Source organism: Pristiophorus japonicus, chromosome 3 (assembly GCF_044704955.1).
Source record: "Pristiophorus japonicus isolate sPriJap1 chromosome 3, sPriJap1.hap1, whole genome shotgun sequence".
NCBI lineage: Eukaryota > Metazoa > Chordata > Chondrichthyes > Pristiophoridae > Pristiophorus > Pristiophorus japonicus.
In genome coordinates, this window is record NC_091979.1 from 263,322,502 (window position 1) to 263,343,021 (window position 20,520).

A 20,520-nucleotide genomic window follows, 5' to 3' on the forward strand; every position below is an offset into this window, starting at 1 on the left:
CACTTTCAAAGCTGCTAAGTCGCTTGATACTTCCTCTCTCACTATGTTTATCTCATCTAATATTTCACACTCCTCCCTCATTGCAAAGTCTGCTCTCTTTTGTAAAAATGGATGCAAAGTATTCATTAATAATCCTACCCACGTCTTCTGCCTCCACATACAGATTTATTTTATAGTCTCTAATAGGCCCCACTCTTTCTCTAGTTATCTTCTTGCTCTTAATGTATTTATAAAACATCTTTGGGTTTTCCCTGATTTTACTTGCCAACAGTCTTTCATGTTTGCTCTTTGCTTTCCTGTTATCTTTCTTAATTGCACCTCTGCACTTCTTATACTCCTAGAGTTTCTGCAGTGTAGAGTTCTCGGTATCTGTCATAAGCTTCCCTTTTTTCTTTATCTTACCCTGTATGTCCCTTGACATCCAGGGGGCTCTAGATTTGTTAGCCGCACCCTTTTTTTTTAGAGAACATACTTGCTCAGTACCCTCAGGATCTCCTCCTTGAATGCCTCCCACTGCTCTGACACTGATTTACCATCAAATAGCCGTTTCCAGTCCACTTTGGCCAAATCCCATCTCAGCTCAGTAAAATTGGCTTTACCCCAATTGAGAACTTTTATTCCTGGTTCTCCTTTGACCTTTTCCATAACTACCCTAAATCTTACTGAATTCTGATCACTTGCACCAAAATGCTCCCCCACTGAAACTCCTTCCACCTGCCCCTCTTCATTTCCAAAACCAAGTCCAGAACCGCCCTCTCCTTTGTTGGGCTTGTTACATACTGGCTAAAGAAGTTCTTCTGAATGCATTTGAGAAATTCTGCACCCTCTGCACCATTCACCTTACTTTTTCCCCAGTTAATATTAGGGTAGCTGAAATCCCCCATTTCTATAGCTTGTGCATTTCGCAGCAATTTGCCCACTATCTCCCTCTGACTGCTTGGGGGTCTATAGTACGCACTCAGTCGTGTGATTGTCCCTTTTTTCTTTAAGTCAACCCATATGGCCTCATTTGATGACCTCTCTAACATATCATCCCTTCTCACAGCTGCAATTGTTTCTTTAATCAATATTGCAAACCCCCTCCTTTTTTACCCCACTCTCTATCCCGTCTAAAAACCCAGTAACCAGGAATGTTGAGCTGCCATACCGGCCCGTCTTTCAACCATGTCTCAGTAATAGCTATAATATCGTGATCCCAAGTGTCAATCTGTGCTCTCAGCTCATCTGCCTTATTTCCTATACTCCTTGCATTGAAGAATATACCATTTAGTATTGCCAAACTCCTCTGTTGTCTATTTTCCAGCCCTTGTTTCCTCTGTCTTCCAAATTCACTTTCTACTTCTCTGCTGCCCAATTCCAGCTTTGCTTCTCTCCCCACTGACTCTATTCTCCGGTTCCCATCCCTCTGCCAAGCCAGTTTAAACCCTCCCCAACAGCACTAGCAAACCCTCCCACGAGGATACTGGTCCCGGCTCTGTTGAGGTGCAACCCGTTCGGCTTGTACAGGTCCCACCTCCCCCAGAAATGGTCCCAATACCTCAAGAATCTAAAGCCCTCCCGCCTGCACCATCTCTTCAGTCACGCATTCATCTTCTCTATCCTCCTATTTCTGTACTCACCAACACGTGGCACAGGCATTAATCCGGAGGTTACTACCTTTGAGGTCCTGCTTTTTAATCTCTCTCATAGCTCCCTAAACTCTGCCTGCAGGACCACATCCCTCTTTCTACCTATGTCATTGGTCCTAATATGGACCACGACCTCTGGCTGTTCCCCCTCTCCCTGCAGAATGTCTTGCAGCTGTTCAGAGACATCCTTCATCCTGGCACCAGGGAGGCAACATACCATCCTGGAGTCACGACTGTGGCCACAGAAACGCCTGTCTGCTCCCCTGACTATTATATCCCCTACCACTATTGCTCTTCCATTCTTCTTCCTACCTCCCCCCCCCCCCCCCCCCCCCCCCCCCCCCCCCCGTGCAGCTGAGCCACCTGTGGTGCTGTGGCTCTGGCTGCACTCCCCAGAGGCACCATCGCCCTTACCAGTTTAAGGTGACGCTCTTGTGTGTTTCCCTCTTGTAGTCTTGGAACTAATGAGTGATGATCCATTCAAATCAAAGTAATATACTACTTGAAAGACTAGGTATAAAGGCTTCCTAAGAAGTCCCTGAAGAGCTGTCTATTCGCTTAGAAGAAATTTACCCCAATTTAAAAAAATGTCATCCCATTTCAACTCTTGCCCATAATAATGGCAACTGTCACAGTAACTAATAACATCTTTTGCCCGTATTCTATCCTGCTAAAAAAAAAACACTAAGCTATCACTCCAGCTCTTGTTGACCTACTTTGGCTCCTTGTCCCTCAAAAATTTAATTTTAAATTCTCATCCTCAGGTTTTAATCTCTTCATGGTCTTGCCCCTCCCTGCCTCTTTGGCCTCATCTAGCCTGACAACCCCATCCCTGAACTCTCTGTTCCTCTAAGTCTTGCCTCTTGTGCAACACCCCTCTCCCCATCACCTCACCATTGGCGGCCGTGTCTGCAGCCACCTAAGCCCCATGATATGGAATTCTCTGTCTAAGCCCCTCTGCCTCACCACCTCCCTCTCCTCCTTTAAGAACTTCCTTAAAACCCACCTCTTCAATCAAGCTTTTGGTAAACCCTCTTAATATCTCCTCGTTTGGCCCGGTCTCCATTTGCTACTGACTAAGCCTCTGTGAAGCGGGGTTGTTTTTCTACATTAAAGGCAATATATAAATGCAATCAGTTGTTGTTTTGGGCCAGTTGTACTGCAGTTTCTCTATAATGCTATATGTTATGCAGTACAACCACAGAATGAAGTTGCTGATCGGACCATGCATTGAATTGTAGCACGTAATATGGACAACAACTACAACACCTTGCATTTTGAAAGCCCTTTAATGTAGCAAGACATCCCAAGCTGCTTCACAGAGGTGTAATCAGACCAAAATTGACACCTTTCTTAGCTCTTCAGCTTCAACATCGCTGCAATATAATTGCATACAATGCAAAGAATCTTTTAAATAAATATTTTTTAATATCAACAAAGAATCAACTGTCCCATTAGTTCTTTCCAGACAAGAATGTTAACCAACATTAATAACCAGAGCTTTGGGCACTTCCCTAAATCAGTAACCTGCAGCAACAGTGGCAGTGCTGAACTCACTCCCTGGGAATGTGCGTTACAATTCTAGGAATTTTTAGTAGCTGTTTCCCAACATTGTTTTCTGCAATCCTCCCTGGTTTTGGCAGTTGGCCATAATAATGCTATCTGTTATGGTTTATGTCAATCTGAGTCTGTCCAGACCATGATGAGGATGAGGAGAAATTTCTTCTCTCAGAGGGTTGTAAATCTTTGGAATTCTCTGGCCCACAGAGCTGTGGAGGCTGGGTTATTGAATATATTTAAGGTGGAGATAGACAGATTTTTGAGCGATAAGGGAGTAAAGGGGAGGTAAGTGGAGCTGAGTCCATGATCACATCATCCATATTCTTATTAAATGGCGGAGCAGGCTCGAGGGGCCAAATGGCCTACTCCTGCTCCTATTTCTTATGTTCTTATGATTGTTAGTTAGGTACTATAAATTATATATTGTATCATTATACCATTCTGAATTACTACTATATGTACGTTTAAAATCAGTACTATACTAGAGTCATAATTTGAACTGCAGATCTCTTGTCATTTTTTCTCTCAGTCTAACATAATGGGTGATTATTAGTAATTCCCTTTTATAGAAAAGCATAATTTAAAAAATCAGCTCAGATGACATATTGAGGTGCACATAAATCTTCAAAGTTAGCTTTTTAAGATTGTGAATGTGGTGACCCAGGGACAGCATGACTTACCCATGTGAAGACAAGATGCCACAATGATGAAAATGTGTTATTTTTCTGCTTTCATGAATGCGGGGGGCCCTAATTCACAAGAACTGAAGGCATAAGAAAGTTACAAAAACCTTTACTTTGAAGTGAGCAATTAACCCAGTATGGAATTCAGATTTTTCTCTGGCTATTGTTAGACCAGTTTTCAAATGAATTTGCAATCTTGTATTCAGTTTCGAATGTTCAATAATACTGCTCATATGTGCAGTTATATTTAGATTTTCACTTTGGAAAATGTCACTGCCAGAAACATTGGAAATACATGGGATTCCTGTAAAGCATAAAATGCACTGTAGAAAAATCTAAAATATTAAACTGTGCTTTAATAAATTAAAAAATATATATATTTCATTTTACTTCTAATCATAACCTTGTACATGGGGTCCAGGACGGTAGAGAAACACAGCTCCAGCACTGTGGTATATTGTCTTCCGAAAAAGGTGGCATTGTCTTCTCTTCATGGAGTGTCTATGGAGAAAGTCTAATGCAATGGTGTTCAAGTTTCTCAGCAAAAAGGAGCCCTAAGTGAAAGGAAAAGAAAGGACTTGCATTTTATAGCACCTTTCATGATCTCAGGATGCCCCAAAGAGCTTTACAGCCAATGAAGTACTTTTGGAGTGTAGTCACTGTTGTAGTGTAGGAAACATGGCAGCCATTTTGCACACAGCAAGCTCCCACAAACAGCAATGTGATAAATGACTGGATAATCTAGTGATATTGATTGAAGGATAAATATTGGCCAGGACACTGGGGATAACTCCCCTGCTCTTCTATGAAATAGTACCCTGGGATCTTTTACGTCCACCTGAAAGAGCAGACCGGGCCTTGGTTTAACGTCTCATCCAAAAGACTGCATATCCGACAGTGCAGTGCTCCCTCAGGTGTGGGATGCACTAGTCTGAGTGTTTCCACAATGCACTTTGACCTAATAACATGTAAAATGTTCCATTTCTAATGGAAAACCTGTACAATTAGTCAGTAGTTAATATAATACTGAGGCATATAAGATAAATTGTTATGTGTTTCCAAGGTGGGGTTTTACACAATTAAAATAGACATTTCTTTCAAATTGTTTAAAGTTTGTGTTTATTAATATCTGGTGGATTATTATGCTTATTCTGCTGTAAGATTTATGTTGACCTCCATGCTCCAAAATTGGGTAGGGGTGTGTTAATGTTGTGTATAAGGTTTATTCAGCTTTGTTATTAATATTTGAAATAATTATGTGTTTCCAATTGTTTCTAGAAATGGTACATTCATACACAAATAAATATTTATTGTAAAGAAACACATTACAGTTTCATTACCATGAAGCAATATAGTCCTCTGCGGACATTAAGTGGTAAAATTGGCCAATCAGTGCATTATGTTATTGATGGTGCTAACACAATGTGCAGGACTGGAATATCGGTTCCTTCATTGAAACATCTATGACTCATCCCTTTTGGTGTGGAAGCAAGTCATCCTCGTTCGAGGGACCGCCTATGAAGAGCAGGGGAGTTATATCCAGTGTCCTGGCCAATATTTATCTCTTACTGCATGTCATCGTGAAGCAGGCGAAAGATGTTGACAAACTTTTGGGGGCATCCAAAACGGAGGAGGACGCTCCATAGACCCTCACAGTTGACAGTGTCAAAGGCCTTTGTGAGATCGAAAAAGGCCATGTATAAGGGCTGCCGTTGCTCCCTGCATTTTTCCTGCAGCTGTCGCGCTGCAAAGATCATGTCTGTTGTGCCCCGTAGGGGACAAAATCATCATTGTGATTCCGGGAGGAGCTCCTCGGCCACAGGGAGAAGTCGATTGAGGAGAACTCTAGCGACAACTTTCCCATTGGCTGATAGCAGGGAGATTCCCCTGTAGTTGCCGCAGTCGGACTTGGCCCCTTTTTAAAAAATGGTCACGATCGCTGCCTCTCTGAGATCTCCCGGCATGCTCTCCTCCCTCCAGATGAGAGAGATGAGGTCATGTATCTGCGCCAACAGCGCCTCTCCGCCATACTTTAGCGCCTCAGCAGGAATTCCATCCACTCCCGTAGCCTTGTTGTTCTTGAGCTGTTTTATGGCTTTGTCTACCTCATGCAACGTTGGAGTTTCACTGAGTTGGTGGCGGGTCGCATGCTGCGGGATGGAGTCGAGAACACTCGAGTCAAAGGCAGAGTCTCGATTGAGGAGATCTTCAAAGTGCTCCTTCCATCGGGCCCTGACAGCCTCGGTGTCCTTGATGAGTGTTTCCCTGTTCTAAGCCAGGAGTAGGGTGGGGCCTTGGGCGTTTGGACCATAGGTGGCCTTGACTGCAGTGAAGAATCCTCACATATTGTGGCTGTCAGCCAGTTGTTGTATCTCCTGTGCTTTTTCCATCCACCACCTGTTCTTTCGGTCCCGGATTTTTTGTTGGACCTGAGCCTTGGGCCGTCTGTAATGTTGTTTCGCAGCTCCCGAATTGGATTGTTGCTTGAGGCTCAGAAATGCTTTGCGCTTGCGATCTATTAGTTCTTCGATCTCCTGATCGCAAGTTGTCCAGGGTGTCCATCTAAAGCAGGTATTATGCCCTAACATCTGTTTCAGACCTTTTGCCAAATTGGATTGCGACTGACCGCAGACTGCTAGCAGGAGAAAGCTATTGCTGGCCCATGCTCGCTCCCCTTCTGATTGTTTCCCCCCCATGGATTCATCTGCTGTCCTGGGCCAGCATAATAAACAATCAATCTCGCTGCCTTCCATAAGTAGCGCGCTGTCTCTGGGGTTGCGACTGATAACGTAACTCATGCCATAATAAAAAACTGAGGCCAGAAGACCAATTTTGCGTGGCTTCTTCAGGCACGTGCAGCATGCACTACACTAGGATTGCACCCAAATTGCGATCCAATTTCCAGGCCCTTGAATTGAAATGAGTTTGTCATGGACTTTGCCGAAAAAACGCGGCCCATCAAATATGGCATAATTATCAATTAAAAATTTAAACAAATGCTTTGTTTCTCTGTTTTCAAAGTTCAACTATTTTGAATTAAAAAGTTAATAAAAAAATATTTTTGCTCATATTCTTTTTAATTTTGTATGCCAGCTTAAATACCATGAAGAATATGAGAAGAACATTAAAGGAAAATGGAGCCAGGCGGCAGGTGCTGAAGTTGCCATGACAAGAGAGAATTCAGTAAAGTACAGTCAGGTTGGTTACACAGCAAAAGGCAATATGGCTGCTGGAACATCTCTCTTTCCTTGATCACCTGAATGATTTACCTGTTATTTTAACAAAAATGTAATTCCTAATCAACTAGTTAATAAGATATAAATGAAGCATTAATCGACAGTAGTAATATTTTAAATTGATATTAAATATTAATGTTTTTCTTGCAATTCTGCCTTAGACCCCTACTCAGTGAGAGCTGAAATTAATTTCAGTTCACCATTGTAACAGTGTCAATTCTGTACAACAGTCATCAAATACAAGTGGGCTGTCTATAGCCAGTCCTATCCAGCTAACAATAACATTTTAAAGGGCACACAGTAATATATAGGGGGCGAAATTCCCCCTCCCCCCAATTGGGGGCCGTAACCTTCTGGGGGCGGGACTTTTAGCACACGGCGTGGAAGTTCAGCTCCATACACTGAATTGGGCCTACCGCCCCTCAAAGGATGCGGAGCGCTATCTCCGGTGCTCCATTTCCTTAGGGGGCGGGTCCCGAGGCGCTGCTGCGTCACGTGCCACGCGGATGTTCCGCATAGCGCTGATGCGCTACAACACCCCCTCCCCAATCGATTAAAGGGAGGGCCACTGTGCACTCTGCAGGCTCTTTGGTGGCTGCCACTGGTTCACCAGGGCAGCATGAGACCGGGTCAGCAGCCCGGCACCCAAGACGGAGTGCCCAACTGCACACTGGCGCCCCAGATCACGCTAGGGCCGCCATTGTTGAGCCAACGTGAGAGTCGACCGACAAACAAAGATGGCAGTCAGGGGCGCTAGCGCCCTCCCCTTTAATCAGCGCCCTTAGAGCGGGTGCCAGCAGCTTCGTGACCCGCGAAGCTGACATTGACATCCACTCGCGCCATTCTTGCGGCCAATAGGGCAATTTCCCTGCGGGGCATTAAGGGGTCTGCGCAGGGTACTGAGGTGTCGCTGTGCACGCCAATGACGTAATCGCCGGCGCGCGGCAACCCGGGGGGCTAACTGCGTGGCACGGCACTGCCGAGGTAGCATCTCTGAAACTTCCTGGCCAATTTCCCGGGAAGCAGTAGTGCCCCACTCCCCCTGGCAAAAAACCCCTAGTGCCCCATTAGTGCCCCCCCCCCGAGGGCTATAAAAAGGGGCAATTTCGCCTCCATAGTCTTCAACGCATAAATATTTTGTTTTAAAAACCAAGGACCTTGGTGACCCTGTTTAGTGGGTGTAAAACAGGCCCAATTTTGAGGACCAACAACATCCTGTCGTAAAAATCACTTGAAATACGTCCAACCCAATATTGGTTCAGGCCATTTTTCAGCTGTTCCTGGCAGCCGCCTAAAGCAGGACTTAGACGGTTTACATATGTAAATGATGGGCCCATCACCTATTTTAGGTAGCCTCTGCCAAATTGGATACTGAGGGCCCAGGGGCAGCACGGGCCAGCCCACACTGCGATATGTGTGTGCATTAGGCCCGTGCAGCAGAGCAGGTCTCCAGTCGTCTTGGATAACCCTTGCCACTGGACCAAGACCTAGCTCTGTCTAGCCCGTGTGGTGGCTGATGTGCAACGGCCACCACACGTTAAAAAAAATCCACGCACAGGCATCTTCCACCCTTCAGGATGTAGTTCAGGACCTGGAATATTAGGTCCTTCATTGAAACACCTATGAACTCATCCTTTTTGGCGTGGAAGCAAGTCATCCTCGATACGAGGGACTGCCTATGATGATGGGAATACTGCAGAGTGGAGTAGGAGTGGGGCTTGCTCCTCTCGGGATTCATAAGTGGTCGATGCAGGCCGAAGCAGAGATCGCTACCAAAATTTACATTTTTTAAAAATTAAATTTAAAAAATCATTGCCAGGAGAAACAGGAGAGCTTCCCCGACTCCACAGTATCGGCCCAACCCCAATGTCGCTCCACCCCCCCACCAGGACTTACCCTTGCCTTTGGGCCACTGTCAGTGAGGCAAACGGCTGATATTCATTTCTTCAGTTGGGCGAGCTGCCCAATTATTAATAATTATGTGGCCCGAGGCCCAATTTCAGGCCTGCCCCGGGCCTCCCGGCTCGGTCATGCATTTTGTTCATATCACTGCCTTCGCGCCCGAAACAGGATACTGATGAATTTCTACCCAAGACTTTATAATATCCTGTGCCCAGAGTCTCAGAACTCTTCACTTTATGTTGACACTGATATTTCTAGCAAGTTCTTTGATGCAGAGCTACCTGAATCTATTTTAGAGAGGTGCAGGTGTAAGGCGTATTCCTCCATCTTTGGTTTCCAGTGGGGTGTCTCGCCCATCAAGACTACGTATTGGAGGTTCTAATACAAGCAGTGCATAATCTCCAAACCATTATTTGGAATGGTCAGAAAAATCATGTGCGCTATGTCCTGTAATCTCTGATATGTACTCTCGGCAGGCAAGCCTTCCCACTACGAGTGGGAAGTCAGTAAATAATCCCTTTACATTCAGTAGGATTGCTGAGCGCTTAAATGGGAACTAGCCATTACAACTATTGACTATTATAAGAATCAGCCATGGGCCTTCATTGAGCTAGGCCAGGTTTCCATAATGAATGCCTAGGTGCGAGTTAGACAATTGTGATGTTGCGAAAGATTTTATTGCTTATTTATTATTGGGTTGAAGGATATATTTTGAGGAGTGTATCAGTGAAGTGCCAGATAATATGACCCTTAAATATAACCTTCAATATAGATGTATTTTATTTTTGATTGCTATAATTTTCTCCTACTTCTGTAGCCTGAGTATGCTGCCGATTATGAGGAAACTAGAGGGAAAGGCAGTTTCCCTGCTATGATCACACCAGCATACTACAATGCTAAGAGAGCTAATGAGCTTGCTAGTGATGTAAGTATTAGAGGAAAAAAAAACAATTGTTTCATTGAGATTCTGTCGTCGGCGAAAATGAAAATATTCCAGAATGAGATGGCCCGCTCAGAAATTGGAGCATTGATAGGCAGCTGCACAGAGTGACGGGAGATGAATTTGTGTCCATGATTATATAAGAACATAAGAAATAGGAGCAGGTGTAGGTCATTTGGCCCCTCGAGCCTGCTCCGCCATTTAATAAGATCATGGCTGATCTGATCATGGAATCAGCTCCACGTCCCTACCCCGCTCCCCATAACCCTTTACTCCCTTATCGCTCAAAAATTTGTCTATCTCCACCTTAACTATATTCAATGACCCAGCCTCCACAGCCCTCTGGGGCACAGAATTCCATAGATTTACAACCCTCTGAGAGAAGAAATTTCTCCTCATTAAATGGGCGGCCCCTTATTCTATGTCCCCTAGTTTTAGTTTCCCCTATGAGTGGAAATATCCCCTCTGCATCCACCTTATCTAGCCCCCTCATTATCTTATACATTTTGATAAGATCACCTCTCATTCCTCTGAACTCCAATGAGTAGAGGCCCAATCTACTCAACCTATCCTCATAAATCAACCCTCTCATCTCCGGAATCAACCGAGTGAACCTTCTCTGAACAGCCTTCAATGCAAGTATATCCCTCCTTAAATAGAAACCATGGCCCTGAAATTCCATGAGGGTTCTCCTGGACTGGTGGGAGACCTGTGGAACCCCCAGGATAAACAGTGGAGACCTGGCACAACCTGGGGACTGGCAATTTCAGGACCCATGGCTCCACCCTTGGTCCGTCATTGTCTCCAGTTTTGGTCGCGCTCTCTCTTCTGACGTCAAGTGGGACTCCCAGGTTTCCTCCATTGCTAAAGCTGCTTTCAAAAATTCAGTTTCCTTTTTCATGCCAAATACTTCTTTGCTCCTCAACAACTTTTTTAATGAAGGAAAGAAAGAAAGACTTGGATTTATGTAGCGCCTTTCACGACCACCGGACGTCTCAAAGCACTTTACAGACAATGAAGTACTTTTGGAGTGTAGTCACTGTTGTAATGCTGTAAACGCGGGAGCCAAATTGCACACAAGCAAGCTCCCACAAACAGCAATATGATAATGACTAGGTAATCTGTTTCTTTGTTATGTTGATTGAGGGATAAATATTGGCCAGGACACTGGGGATAACTCCCCTGCTCTTCTTTGAAATAGTGCCATGGGATTTTTTATATCCACTTGAGAGAACAGAAGGTGCCTCGGTTTAATGTCTCATCCGAAAGGCGGCACCTCTGACAGGGCAGTGCTCCCTCAGTACTATACTGCAGTGACAGCCTGTAATGCTTTACAAGAAAATCCCAAATTAAGTGTTGTCTCCAAACTTGAATATACATCCCTTCTATTCCCAATCCAGGTAACTTTTATATATAAGCAGTAATGTATGAGTCTCTGCTTGTGGGATGAAGTCTTGTGTGAGTCATAGATAGGCCACTAGAGGGCCCATTCTTCAACTTGTGCTCCTGCCTTGTGAAGCTTCACGACAGGAGCTGAGATTTGGAATATTACCCCTATATTGTGGAAAGCTGGGGTCGTATCACAGGGGATACTGCTCGTCATGGCCTTCCCGTATGAGAATGCTCCTTTTATCCCATTACTCTGCCTTCTGTCTCCAACCAGTTTCCATGAAATTGCTTAAATTACATATGCTCCAATCTCTTATGATGAACTTTAACAAATGCCTATTGAAGTGCCCCTATACACCACTTCAGTGACTCTGTCAAAAAACGCTACTAGGTTAGTTGGATATGACCTCCCTTTCACAAAACCATCTCCCTAATCAGTTTACACTTCCAACTCCTCACTTGCTCTGTTCTTGATGATAGGCTCTAACAATTTTGCCTACTGTGTTAAACTCACTGGTCTATATTATTGGTTTGCCCCGGCCCTGTTTTTTGAATAATGATGTAATATTTGCTACCTTCAAATTATCTGATATTACCTCCAAATGCATGAGCTTTGGAAGATAATACCTAATTATCCCTAATTTCCTTGCCTAAATTTTTATACTTGGGTGAAAACTGGTCATGAAAGTAAAAGCCCATGGGATCCAGGGCAAAGTGGCAAGTTGTATCCAAAATTGTCTCAGAGGCAGTAAGAAAAGGGTAATGGTTGATGGGTGTTTTTGTGACTGGAAGGATGTTTCCAGTGGGGTTCCACAGGACTCAGTACTAGGTCTCTTGCTTTTTGTGATATATATCAATGATCTAGACTTGAATATAAGTGGTATGATTAATAAGTTTGCAGATGATACTAAAATTGTCTGTGTGGTTGAGAATGAAGAAGAAAGCTGTGGACTGCAGGAAAATATCAATCAACTGGTCAGGTGGGCAGAACAGTGTGAAATTGAATTTAATCCAGAGAAGTGTGAGGTAATGCATTTTGGAAGGGCTAACAAGGAAAGGGAATACACATTAAATGGTAGGACACTGAGAAGTGTAGAGGAACAAAGGGACCTTGGAGTGCATATCCACAAATCCCTGAAAGTAGCAGGCCAGGTAGATAAAGTGGTTAAGAAGGCATTAAGAATGCTTGCCTTTATTAGCCGAGGTGTAGAATACAAGACCAGGGGGGTTATGCTTGAACAGTATAAAACACTGGTTGGGCCACAGCTGGAGTACTGCATGCAATTCTGGTCACCGCATTACAGGAAGGACGTGATTGCACTGGAGAGGGTACAGAGGAGATTTACGAGAATGGTGCTGGGAGTGGAAAATCTTAGCTATGAGGACAGATTGGATAGGCTGGATTTGTTTTCCTTGGAACAGAGGAGGCTGAGGGGAGACCTCATTGAGGTATACAAAATTATGAGAGGCCTAGCTATAGTGGATAGAAAAGGCCTATTTCCCTTAGCAGAAGGGTCAACAACCAGGGGGCATTAATTTAAAGTAATTGGTAGAATGTTTAGTGGGGAGTTGAGGGGAAATGTCTTCACGCAGAAGATGGTGGGGGCCTGGAACTCACTGCCTGAAAGGGTGGTAGAGGCAGAAACCCTCACCACATTTAAAAAAATATTTGGATGTGCACCTAAAGTGTTGTAACCTGCAGGGTTACGGATCTAGAGCTGGAAAGTGGGATTAGGCTGGATAGCTTCTTGTTGGCCGGCATGGACACGATGGGCTGAAATGGCCTCATTCCATGCTTCAATGATTCTATGAAAACTACTTGGGCCTGGACATTTGTTTGGCTTCAATTCACATTCATTATATCCATTATGATTTTTTTGTTTAAATGAGAGCCATTAAGAATCTTCCCTTTCCTAGCCTTCCCTATACCTCTGATATTGCATCCTCTTTTTTCACTGTGAAGCCTGAAACAAAATCTTTCCTATAACCATTGATAAAATATATATCCTCTTTGCCCTCCTTTATTCTACAGCTAATATGGTCAGTGCCCCTCTGAACTTTCCTCTCTTGCTTTTTCTAAGCATCCTTATGCCAGCTGACATGCTCTTCTTCTTGTCTACTACCCCACTGTGTTGAACATTGCACAGTCTCCTAATCTGACTCATTCTTTCCCGGAATTCAAAACTGTGGAACTTCCTACTCCCATCTTTCTCGTAAAATCTTCAAACTTTTAAAACTCACGGTTGTCATCACCTAATCACGTCTTCCTGATTAACCTTGTTTTCTCTCTTCATTCTTATCAAACTTGGTGGGGTTCCGCACGATGAACCTTTTACCCCTCACCTTCACTTTTTAATCAATAAAAAGTGGTGTAGAAAATAGCTTGAGAGGGAGTGCTTGGTATCTTGCAGAAGAAACAAAATGAATGAAAATAAAAGTATACAAGAAATGCAAGAAAGAATATAGCAGTTTAAAAGGCTGATGAGAGGTTGATAGACATTTATTGAATAATAGAACCATGTCAATACATACCTATTCATTAACGAATGAAGTCTATCATAGACTGCAATTGTGATTTTGGAATTCTTATAAGATTGAGGTTTGATTGAAGACTGGTCTATGCTTTAATTAAACCATGACAAGATTTATTAGTTACTTGGTCATTTACATTTTAAGGATCATGAAAGATGTAATCATGTTTGATAAATTAATCTAGAATGTCACTGCAGTAGATATAAATCGGAAAAAAACATTCCTGCCCATGATTTAAAAAATAATAGATTTGTTCAATTGAAGGGTTATGGGGAGCTGGCAGGGAAGTGGAACTGAGTCCATGATCAGATTAGCCATGATCTTATTGAATGGAGGGGCAGGCTCAAGGGGCCGTATGGCCTACTCCTGCTCCTAATTCTTATATTCTTATTTTCTAACAGTTTGTCAGAATAAAAGGAAATATATATATTACACAGGACATAACAGAGTAGGATTCTAAAATATGGCATATATGTTACATCCTACCACATTGTTAACCAATCATCTGTTTATCTCACTTTTGACCAGGTTTAGAATTAGACATAGTTTGATGTAGGAATTTACATTCTATTTTGATGTTTTACCTAGATTTACAATATTTATCCCAAGGCTTTATTAGCCTATTGAGTAAGGTTTACTTGTTCATTCACATTGTCATTTAGTTTCATAGCTAGCAATTGGCATTTATGTACATACTAGATCACAGTTATTGCTAGCTACTTAAATTCCTGTCATCGCTTAAGAGGCAAAGAAGTCTTAGAACTTCGCAATTGGGAATCTATGTTAACTTCTGGGCTTTAAGCACCCAGCTGACATCAAGGTTTCCAGTATTCAACGTATATGATTAAGGCATGGCTTAAAAGCTAAATTGTTTCATTACAGATAAAATATAAGAAAGATCTTACAAAGATGAAGGGAACAGCCCAATACCACACACTGACAGCTGAAGAGAACTTAGCGATGAAGCGTGCCCAGGAAGTTAACAAGCTTGTCAGTGAGGTAAGGGAATTGTAATTAATTGTGCCAACCGAATTCTTACAACTTTTGGCAATAACTTAGAACAAAGTGTTTGTAGCTCTTAATTTTCAACAAAATTCGTTGTCCTTCCTTAAAGAAGGAACATTTTACAGTTTTCGTGATTTACTGTGAATGAATTAAAAATAAAACCGTTTCCAAAATTAACTGGTGTTTGCATTAAAGAGCATGATGTTTTTATTAGGTGGATATATATTATTGGATTTTTTACCCATTGAATATGAATACATAAAAATCTAGCCAACTCCCTCTGGTGTTAACAATAGAAATGTGTGCCAGAATTAGTGGCATATAATGCTTTTATCTCTGTAATTTTAGTCTTTGGGCCCGAAATTGATGGCCTTACTGCTGCCGACTGCCGCCGATATTCCTCCTCGAGTTGCGCCCAGTGCCACTTTCGATTTGGGCTGCAACGGGCGGGAGGGGAGAACTGCCGGGAACTGCCCGCTGATGTCAGCGGACGGCTGAGTGGTGCAATGGACTCCTGCCCGCCGAGATGCCATATTGATGCGGGCGGGAGTCGGCGCCAGAACGGGGGTGGACCACTGGATGGAGGCTGCGATTCGCAAGCGCACCTGGGATCACGTGGGCTAACCAATGAAAGAAGGGGGATCCCCATTCATACTTATCGGAATTCAATATGTACGGAACCACCATAAGTATGAATGGGAATTCCCCCCCCAAAATACACGTACACTTCAGATGGCATTTAATTAAATATTTAAAACAAAATTTTAATTCTTTTGAAGAATAAATTTACACATTTTAAAGGATCTACCTTATTTCACAAGTTTTTAAATGTATAAAACTAATGAAAAAAATTTATTTTTCTGTCTTTTAAAAGTCTTATACTGGTAAAAGCGGGCCTTACCAGGAGTAAGAATTTCACAGGCATTTGCTGGGTAGAAGTTGGGCATATATCCCAACTCTCTGTCCGCGGAGGCCCTTTTCCTGGGAATGCTTGCGGATCTGTCAAGAAGATTCTTGACAGATTCCAAGTTCCGCGTTTTAGCACATGCGCTTCGCATACCTAAGCTATTAATGCTTTATACAAGCTATATAATGTCTTGGGGCATGAAATGACATTAACGTGTGAATATTAGCCCACAAACGCTTAACATGTTTACATTCTTTTTGTCTGCTATTTTAAAGGAAATGTAATCCCAGTGAGGGGAGTGGGCACAGGGGTTAACGTACTGGTCAGTGGGGAGGGGAAGGGGGTCAAAGTGCATCTCTGTTGTGGGTTGGGGGTTTGTGAGGACAGTGATCATGATAGCAATGGGGCCAAGATGCTCCTCAGTGAGTATGGGGGGTGGTGTTGGGGATAGTTTACCGGAGGAGAGAGTTCCCCGACATGCTGCTCAGGGTAGTCATCACAGGCGGTCCCTCGAATGAGGATGACTTGCTTCCACATGTGTTCACAGATGTTTCAATGAAGGACCCGATGTTCCAGTCCTGAACTCCAATTTAAAGTGTGGAAGATTCCTATGCGTGGATTTTTTTACCGTGTGGTGACCATTGCACATCAGCCATCAAACGGGCTTAACAGAGCTAGGCCTTTATCCAGTGGCAAGGGTTAACCAGGACGATTGGAGACCTGCTCTGCTGCACGAACCTAGTGCGCACACATATCGCAGTGTGGGCTGGCCCGTGCTGCCCCTGGGCCCTCGGCTCTTCTGGGCCCCGTACCCTCATTCGCCGCACCTCCACCACAGTCTCTTGCCACTCCTCCGCCACAAACACTTGCCGCACCTCCGCCACGATCTCCCGCCGCACCTCCGCACCAAACATTCACCGAACCTCCATCATGATCACCCACCAAATCTCAGCCACAGGGTGGTGGCGGGGATGGAGCAATTGCTGCTTAAATGGGAGGTGAGAATGATGAATGGTGGTTGGGTGCGAATGTCCGAAGTTCTGCCCGTTGTTGAGGGTGGAGGGATTATGCTGCTCTTTGCGAAGGTGCCTGATATGCTCTGGGTGAAGCTGGTGCAGTTTATTGACCAACAGCCAAAAAACAAGGGCCCACATAGGTGTGTGGGATAAAGGAATGTTTAGGGCTGGAGAAAAGAGGAGCTTAGAAAACATAGTGGGTGAGGTGAGGCAGTCCAGAGATTCTGTCAGGAGTTAAAGAATGTAATATATTTAAAGGAGAAAACAGTTAAGCACCTTACTCTTATCTTCCCAAGGGCTCAATGATGGTATCTGGGCCAGAAAGGCTAAATTATTTTGACTTATAACTCCTGAGGTTGGCAAATTTTTACATGCCATTGGTTTACAAATCTTGGTAGATGCTCCAATGTAACAAGTCTCTTGCTATTTCATTAGAATGGCAGATGTTTCCTCATAAGGAGAAAAGAGAGATTGAAGACGGATTACCCTAACCTCTCTTGTTCACCTGATGAGACAAGCTCAATAGTGGCATTGACAGAGGCAGTTGCCCAATTTGGCTGGTCAACTGATCAGTTGGGAAAGAATCCATGGTGTGTAAGAAACTTGGAGGAAGGTAGAATAATAAATAAAAAATACAGTTCAAGCCATATTTGTGGAAAAAATTTAAATGTTCATGCAGCAACATAACTTATTCCCCAGTTATTATTAAACTGAAGGGCACACTTACATTCCTTATAAAATTTACACAAAGGCTATGATTTTTGAAAAATTAGCCTTATTGTACTTCCAAAAAGTACATTTATTTGTAATGTCAAGAAAATTACAGCTCTTTATTTTTATTCATAAAATGTGAGAAACATTCTAATGTATCTGACTTGATACTTTACATTGCTGCTACTTAACTATTTTATTTATAACTTTTTCAGATAGAATACAAGAAGGCCCTAGGCACATCTAAAGGTCACAGCATTAACTACTGTGAGACACCTCAATTCAAGAATATTGTGAAGATGTCTAAATTTACTAGTGATGTGAGTCATCTCAACTTTGTGCTGGTTTTAGGGCTAAAATCATTGGGTGCTGAGACTAATATTAATTCGGTTTGATAGGTTCGAAAGCCTTTGTGTAAATTGTGTTAGGAATGTAAGTGTGCATTCAGTTTAATGATAATTGGGGAATCATTTATGTTGCTGCATGAACGTTTGTATTTTTTCCACTAATACGACTTGAACTGTATTTTCCTCCAATTTGTATTTAGTGGTAATCTTGAAAATATAAAGATCCATATTTATTCATTGACTTAAATGTTGATATTCCACCCCAGATATGGTGTAGCTGATATCTTTACCAATACCCACATCCTGGCCGGAATCATTCCAGCCCTGATTTGGAGGTGGACCTGCTGTCAAAATGGCCCTGATTGACAGCGGGGCAGATCCCACTCTGAACCTGCCTCCATTTCAGTTTCACAACTGTTGGATCTGCCTGCCGATCGCAGACATGACACCAAGCGGCGCGCCAATTAATTAAGGTAGTTAACAGATAGTTGAATGTTACTTAAGAGAAATAAAAGCTGGCACTTACAATTTTAGCAACCTTTTGACGAGTTTGTGGTCCCTCGGGGAACACGCCAGGTAAGTGGAGTTGGGTTCTCAGTGACTCTCTATTGCTTTGGCTAGTTGACAGCTGCAGGAATGGTATAAAAGCTACCATTTCACAGCTGTTCACTTTCCAATGTCAGAAGCTGAAGCCTTCAGGATTTGGAAGAAACATTTGAGCTGTATGCACTATTCACTGTCAACCTCCTTGGAGCAACCTCTCTCACCAGTGACAGATCGCTTCTGTCATCTCAACCTCACCTGCCATCTATTCCAGCAGCATTGGTGCCCTTGAAAAAAACATACCTTGGTCCTCGGAATCCCACCACGATCAGCCCCAACACCAACATCACTAAACACACCAGCATCACCAACAACAACACCAACCTTCTCCTCAATCAACTGATGCTGCACAAGACACAGGGCATCAGTACCCGACCATATTGCTGCCTGGTAGACCAGGGATTGCCTCACCATGGCCACATTTATTTGACTTGATGTTGTATATCCTGGTTGCCACATGATGTGCCAGGTTGGCACTACCCCACACCAGCACCATAAAGTATCCCTGCAATGCCCAAGCCATTCCTTTCACACTCATCACCATTATGTCTCACCATTCATTACAAGTAACTAAGCCACATCCAAAGCTGCCAACAAATCTTTCCACAAAGTTTTGAAAATAAAGATTTCAATGTTTCACTACACATCAACATAAACTTCACATGGACATTAGCTAAAGGACCCAAGTGCCTATCCTTGTGTGTTGTTAGTTGCTATGATTGGACAAGGAAGAGGGTGAGTGTGAGAGTTGGCTACTGAGATGGGGAACATAATATATATAGATAGAGAGGGATGGGTGGATGTGCAGTTTAAGTTGGTGTGTGTAAGGATGTGCAGGGGTACAGGAGGAAAGGTAGAGTAATGAGGATGTGATGAGTAGCACAGCAGGATGAGGTTGAGTGTGACTTTGCAGTAATGTTTTGTGATCTACTGAGATCATTGAAAGGTTTGCGCCACTGCAGCCAGATCCTCCTGACGACATCCCTGCTTGTGCCCTCCTGTACAATGTGCAACCAGGCTGCGTTGGTGTCCTGGGGAGGACTCGTCCGCCCATTGGAAGGGAAAAGGAACTCCTGCATGCTGTGACTCCCTCCATAAGCGTCTGCAGGGAGTGATGGGAGAGCCTGGGTGCAGTTGTGTACCTCAATCCTGCAGAACACTGACAAAAGAACTGTCAAAATCAAAGTAGGCATGGTCCCTTTAAGGAAACCGGCTGATGACATGACATCAGATGACGTCATCAGACCCGCTTCCTGTAATTGGCCGGGAACCGCGCAGGGCAGGCTTAACAAGCCCCATCCAGGGAAGGTTGCTTCAAGTGAGTGGGATGGAGCCGGGAGCGGGTTTTCCACACTCCACCGATGCCGGCCGTCCTGGTCTCGCAACAGGTGGAGAGATCGCAGCCCTTAGGTCAAACTTTCGTGGTGACTGTAACTTGTATTTTTTGGTTTTCCATGATCACTTGACATACAATACAATTTAGCCAGATGTAGTGTCATGTATGTACTTTTGGAATCACTAGCCACTAGATGGCATCACTGTTGGAGGCCATTGAGCTGCACGCACATGTGTGCAGCCCAAGTATAAAAGGCCAGCCATTTTGTATATTAGTCACTTTGGGCCTTAATAAAGCCTACAGCATGGTAGAGAGAGAAGCACTAGCCTGTGTGTATGGGTTTGAACTGGAGACAGATCACAAGCTGCTCATTTCACTGTTCTCTGAAAACAAAGGTATCAATACCAATGCTTCATCCTACACTCAGAGGTGACACTGACATTATCCGCTTATGATTATGTCATTCGCCATGGACCTGCCACCAAGAATTGTGCCAATGCTTTGAGCCATCTGCCGTTGCCCACACCGGAGGTGGAAACGCCACAACCAGCGGACCTATTGTTAGTTATGGATGCTTTTGAGAGTGAAGGAACCCCTGTCACGGCTCAACAAGTTAAGACCTGGACCAGCCAGGACCCGATTTTATCAGTGGTGTAGAGTTGCATCTTCAAAGGTGATTGGTCTGCCATACCCAAGCAAATGGACTTTCAACCCCTGACATGGCC

The 20,520-nt window shown here is 43.6% G+C and overlaps 2 protein-coding genes across 10 annotated transcripts in view; one reads left to right on the forward strand and one right to left on the reverse strand.

Moving 5' to 3' along the window:
• Positions 1–20,520, reverse strand: part of casp7 (caspase 7, apoptosis-related cysteine peptidase) — a 153,293-nt gene that overhangs the window by 110,166 nt on the left and 22,607 nt on the right. The gene's annotated exons all lie outside the window — the stretch shown is intronic.
• The window catches only part of nrap (nebulin-related anchoring protein), a 220,693-nt gene that overhangs the window by 13,835 nt on the left and 186,338 nt on the right, over positions 1–20,520 (forward strand). For 8 of the 9 annotated variants that reach the window (XM_070876611.1, XM_070876610.1, XM_070876615.1 and 5 more), the window contains 4 exons: positions 6,965–7,069; positions 9,827–9,934; positions 14,753–14,869; positions 17,725–17,829. In XM_070876611.1, coding sequence (XP_070732712.1) covers positions 6,965–7,069; positions 9,827–9,934; positions 14,753–14,869; positions 17,725–17,829 — 435 coding nt within the window. The remainder of the gene's footprint in view (positions 1–6,964; positions 7,070–9,826; positions 9,935–14,752; positions 14,870–17,724; positions 17,830–20,520) is intronic. The other variant, XM_070876613.1, reaches the window with a different exon arrangement.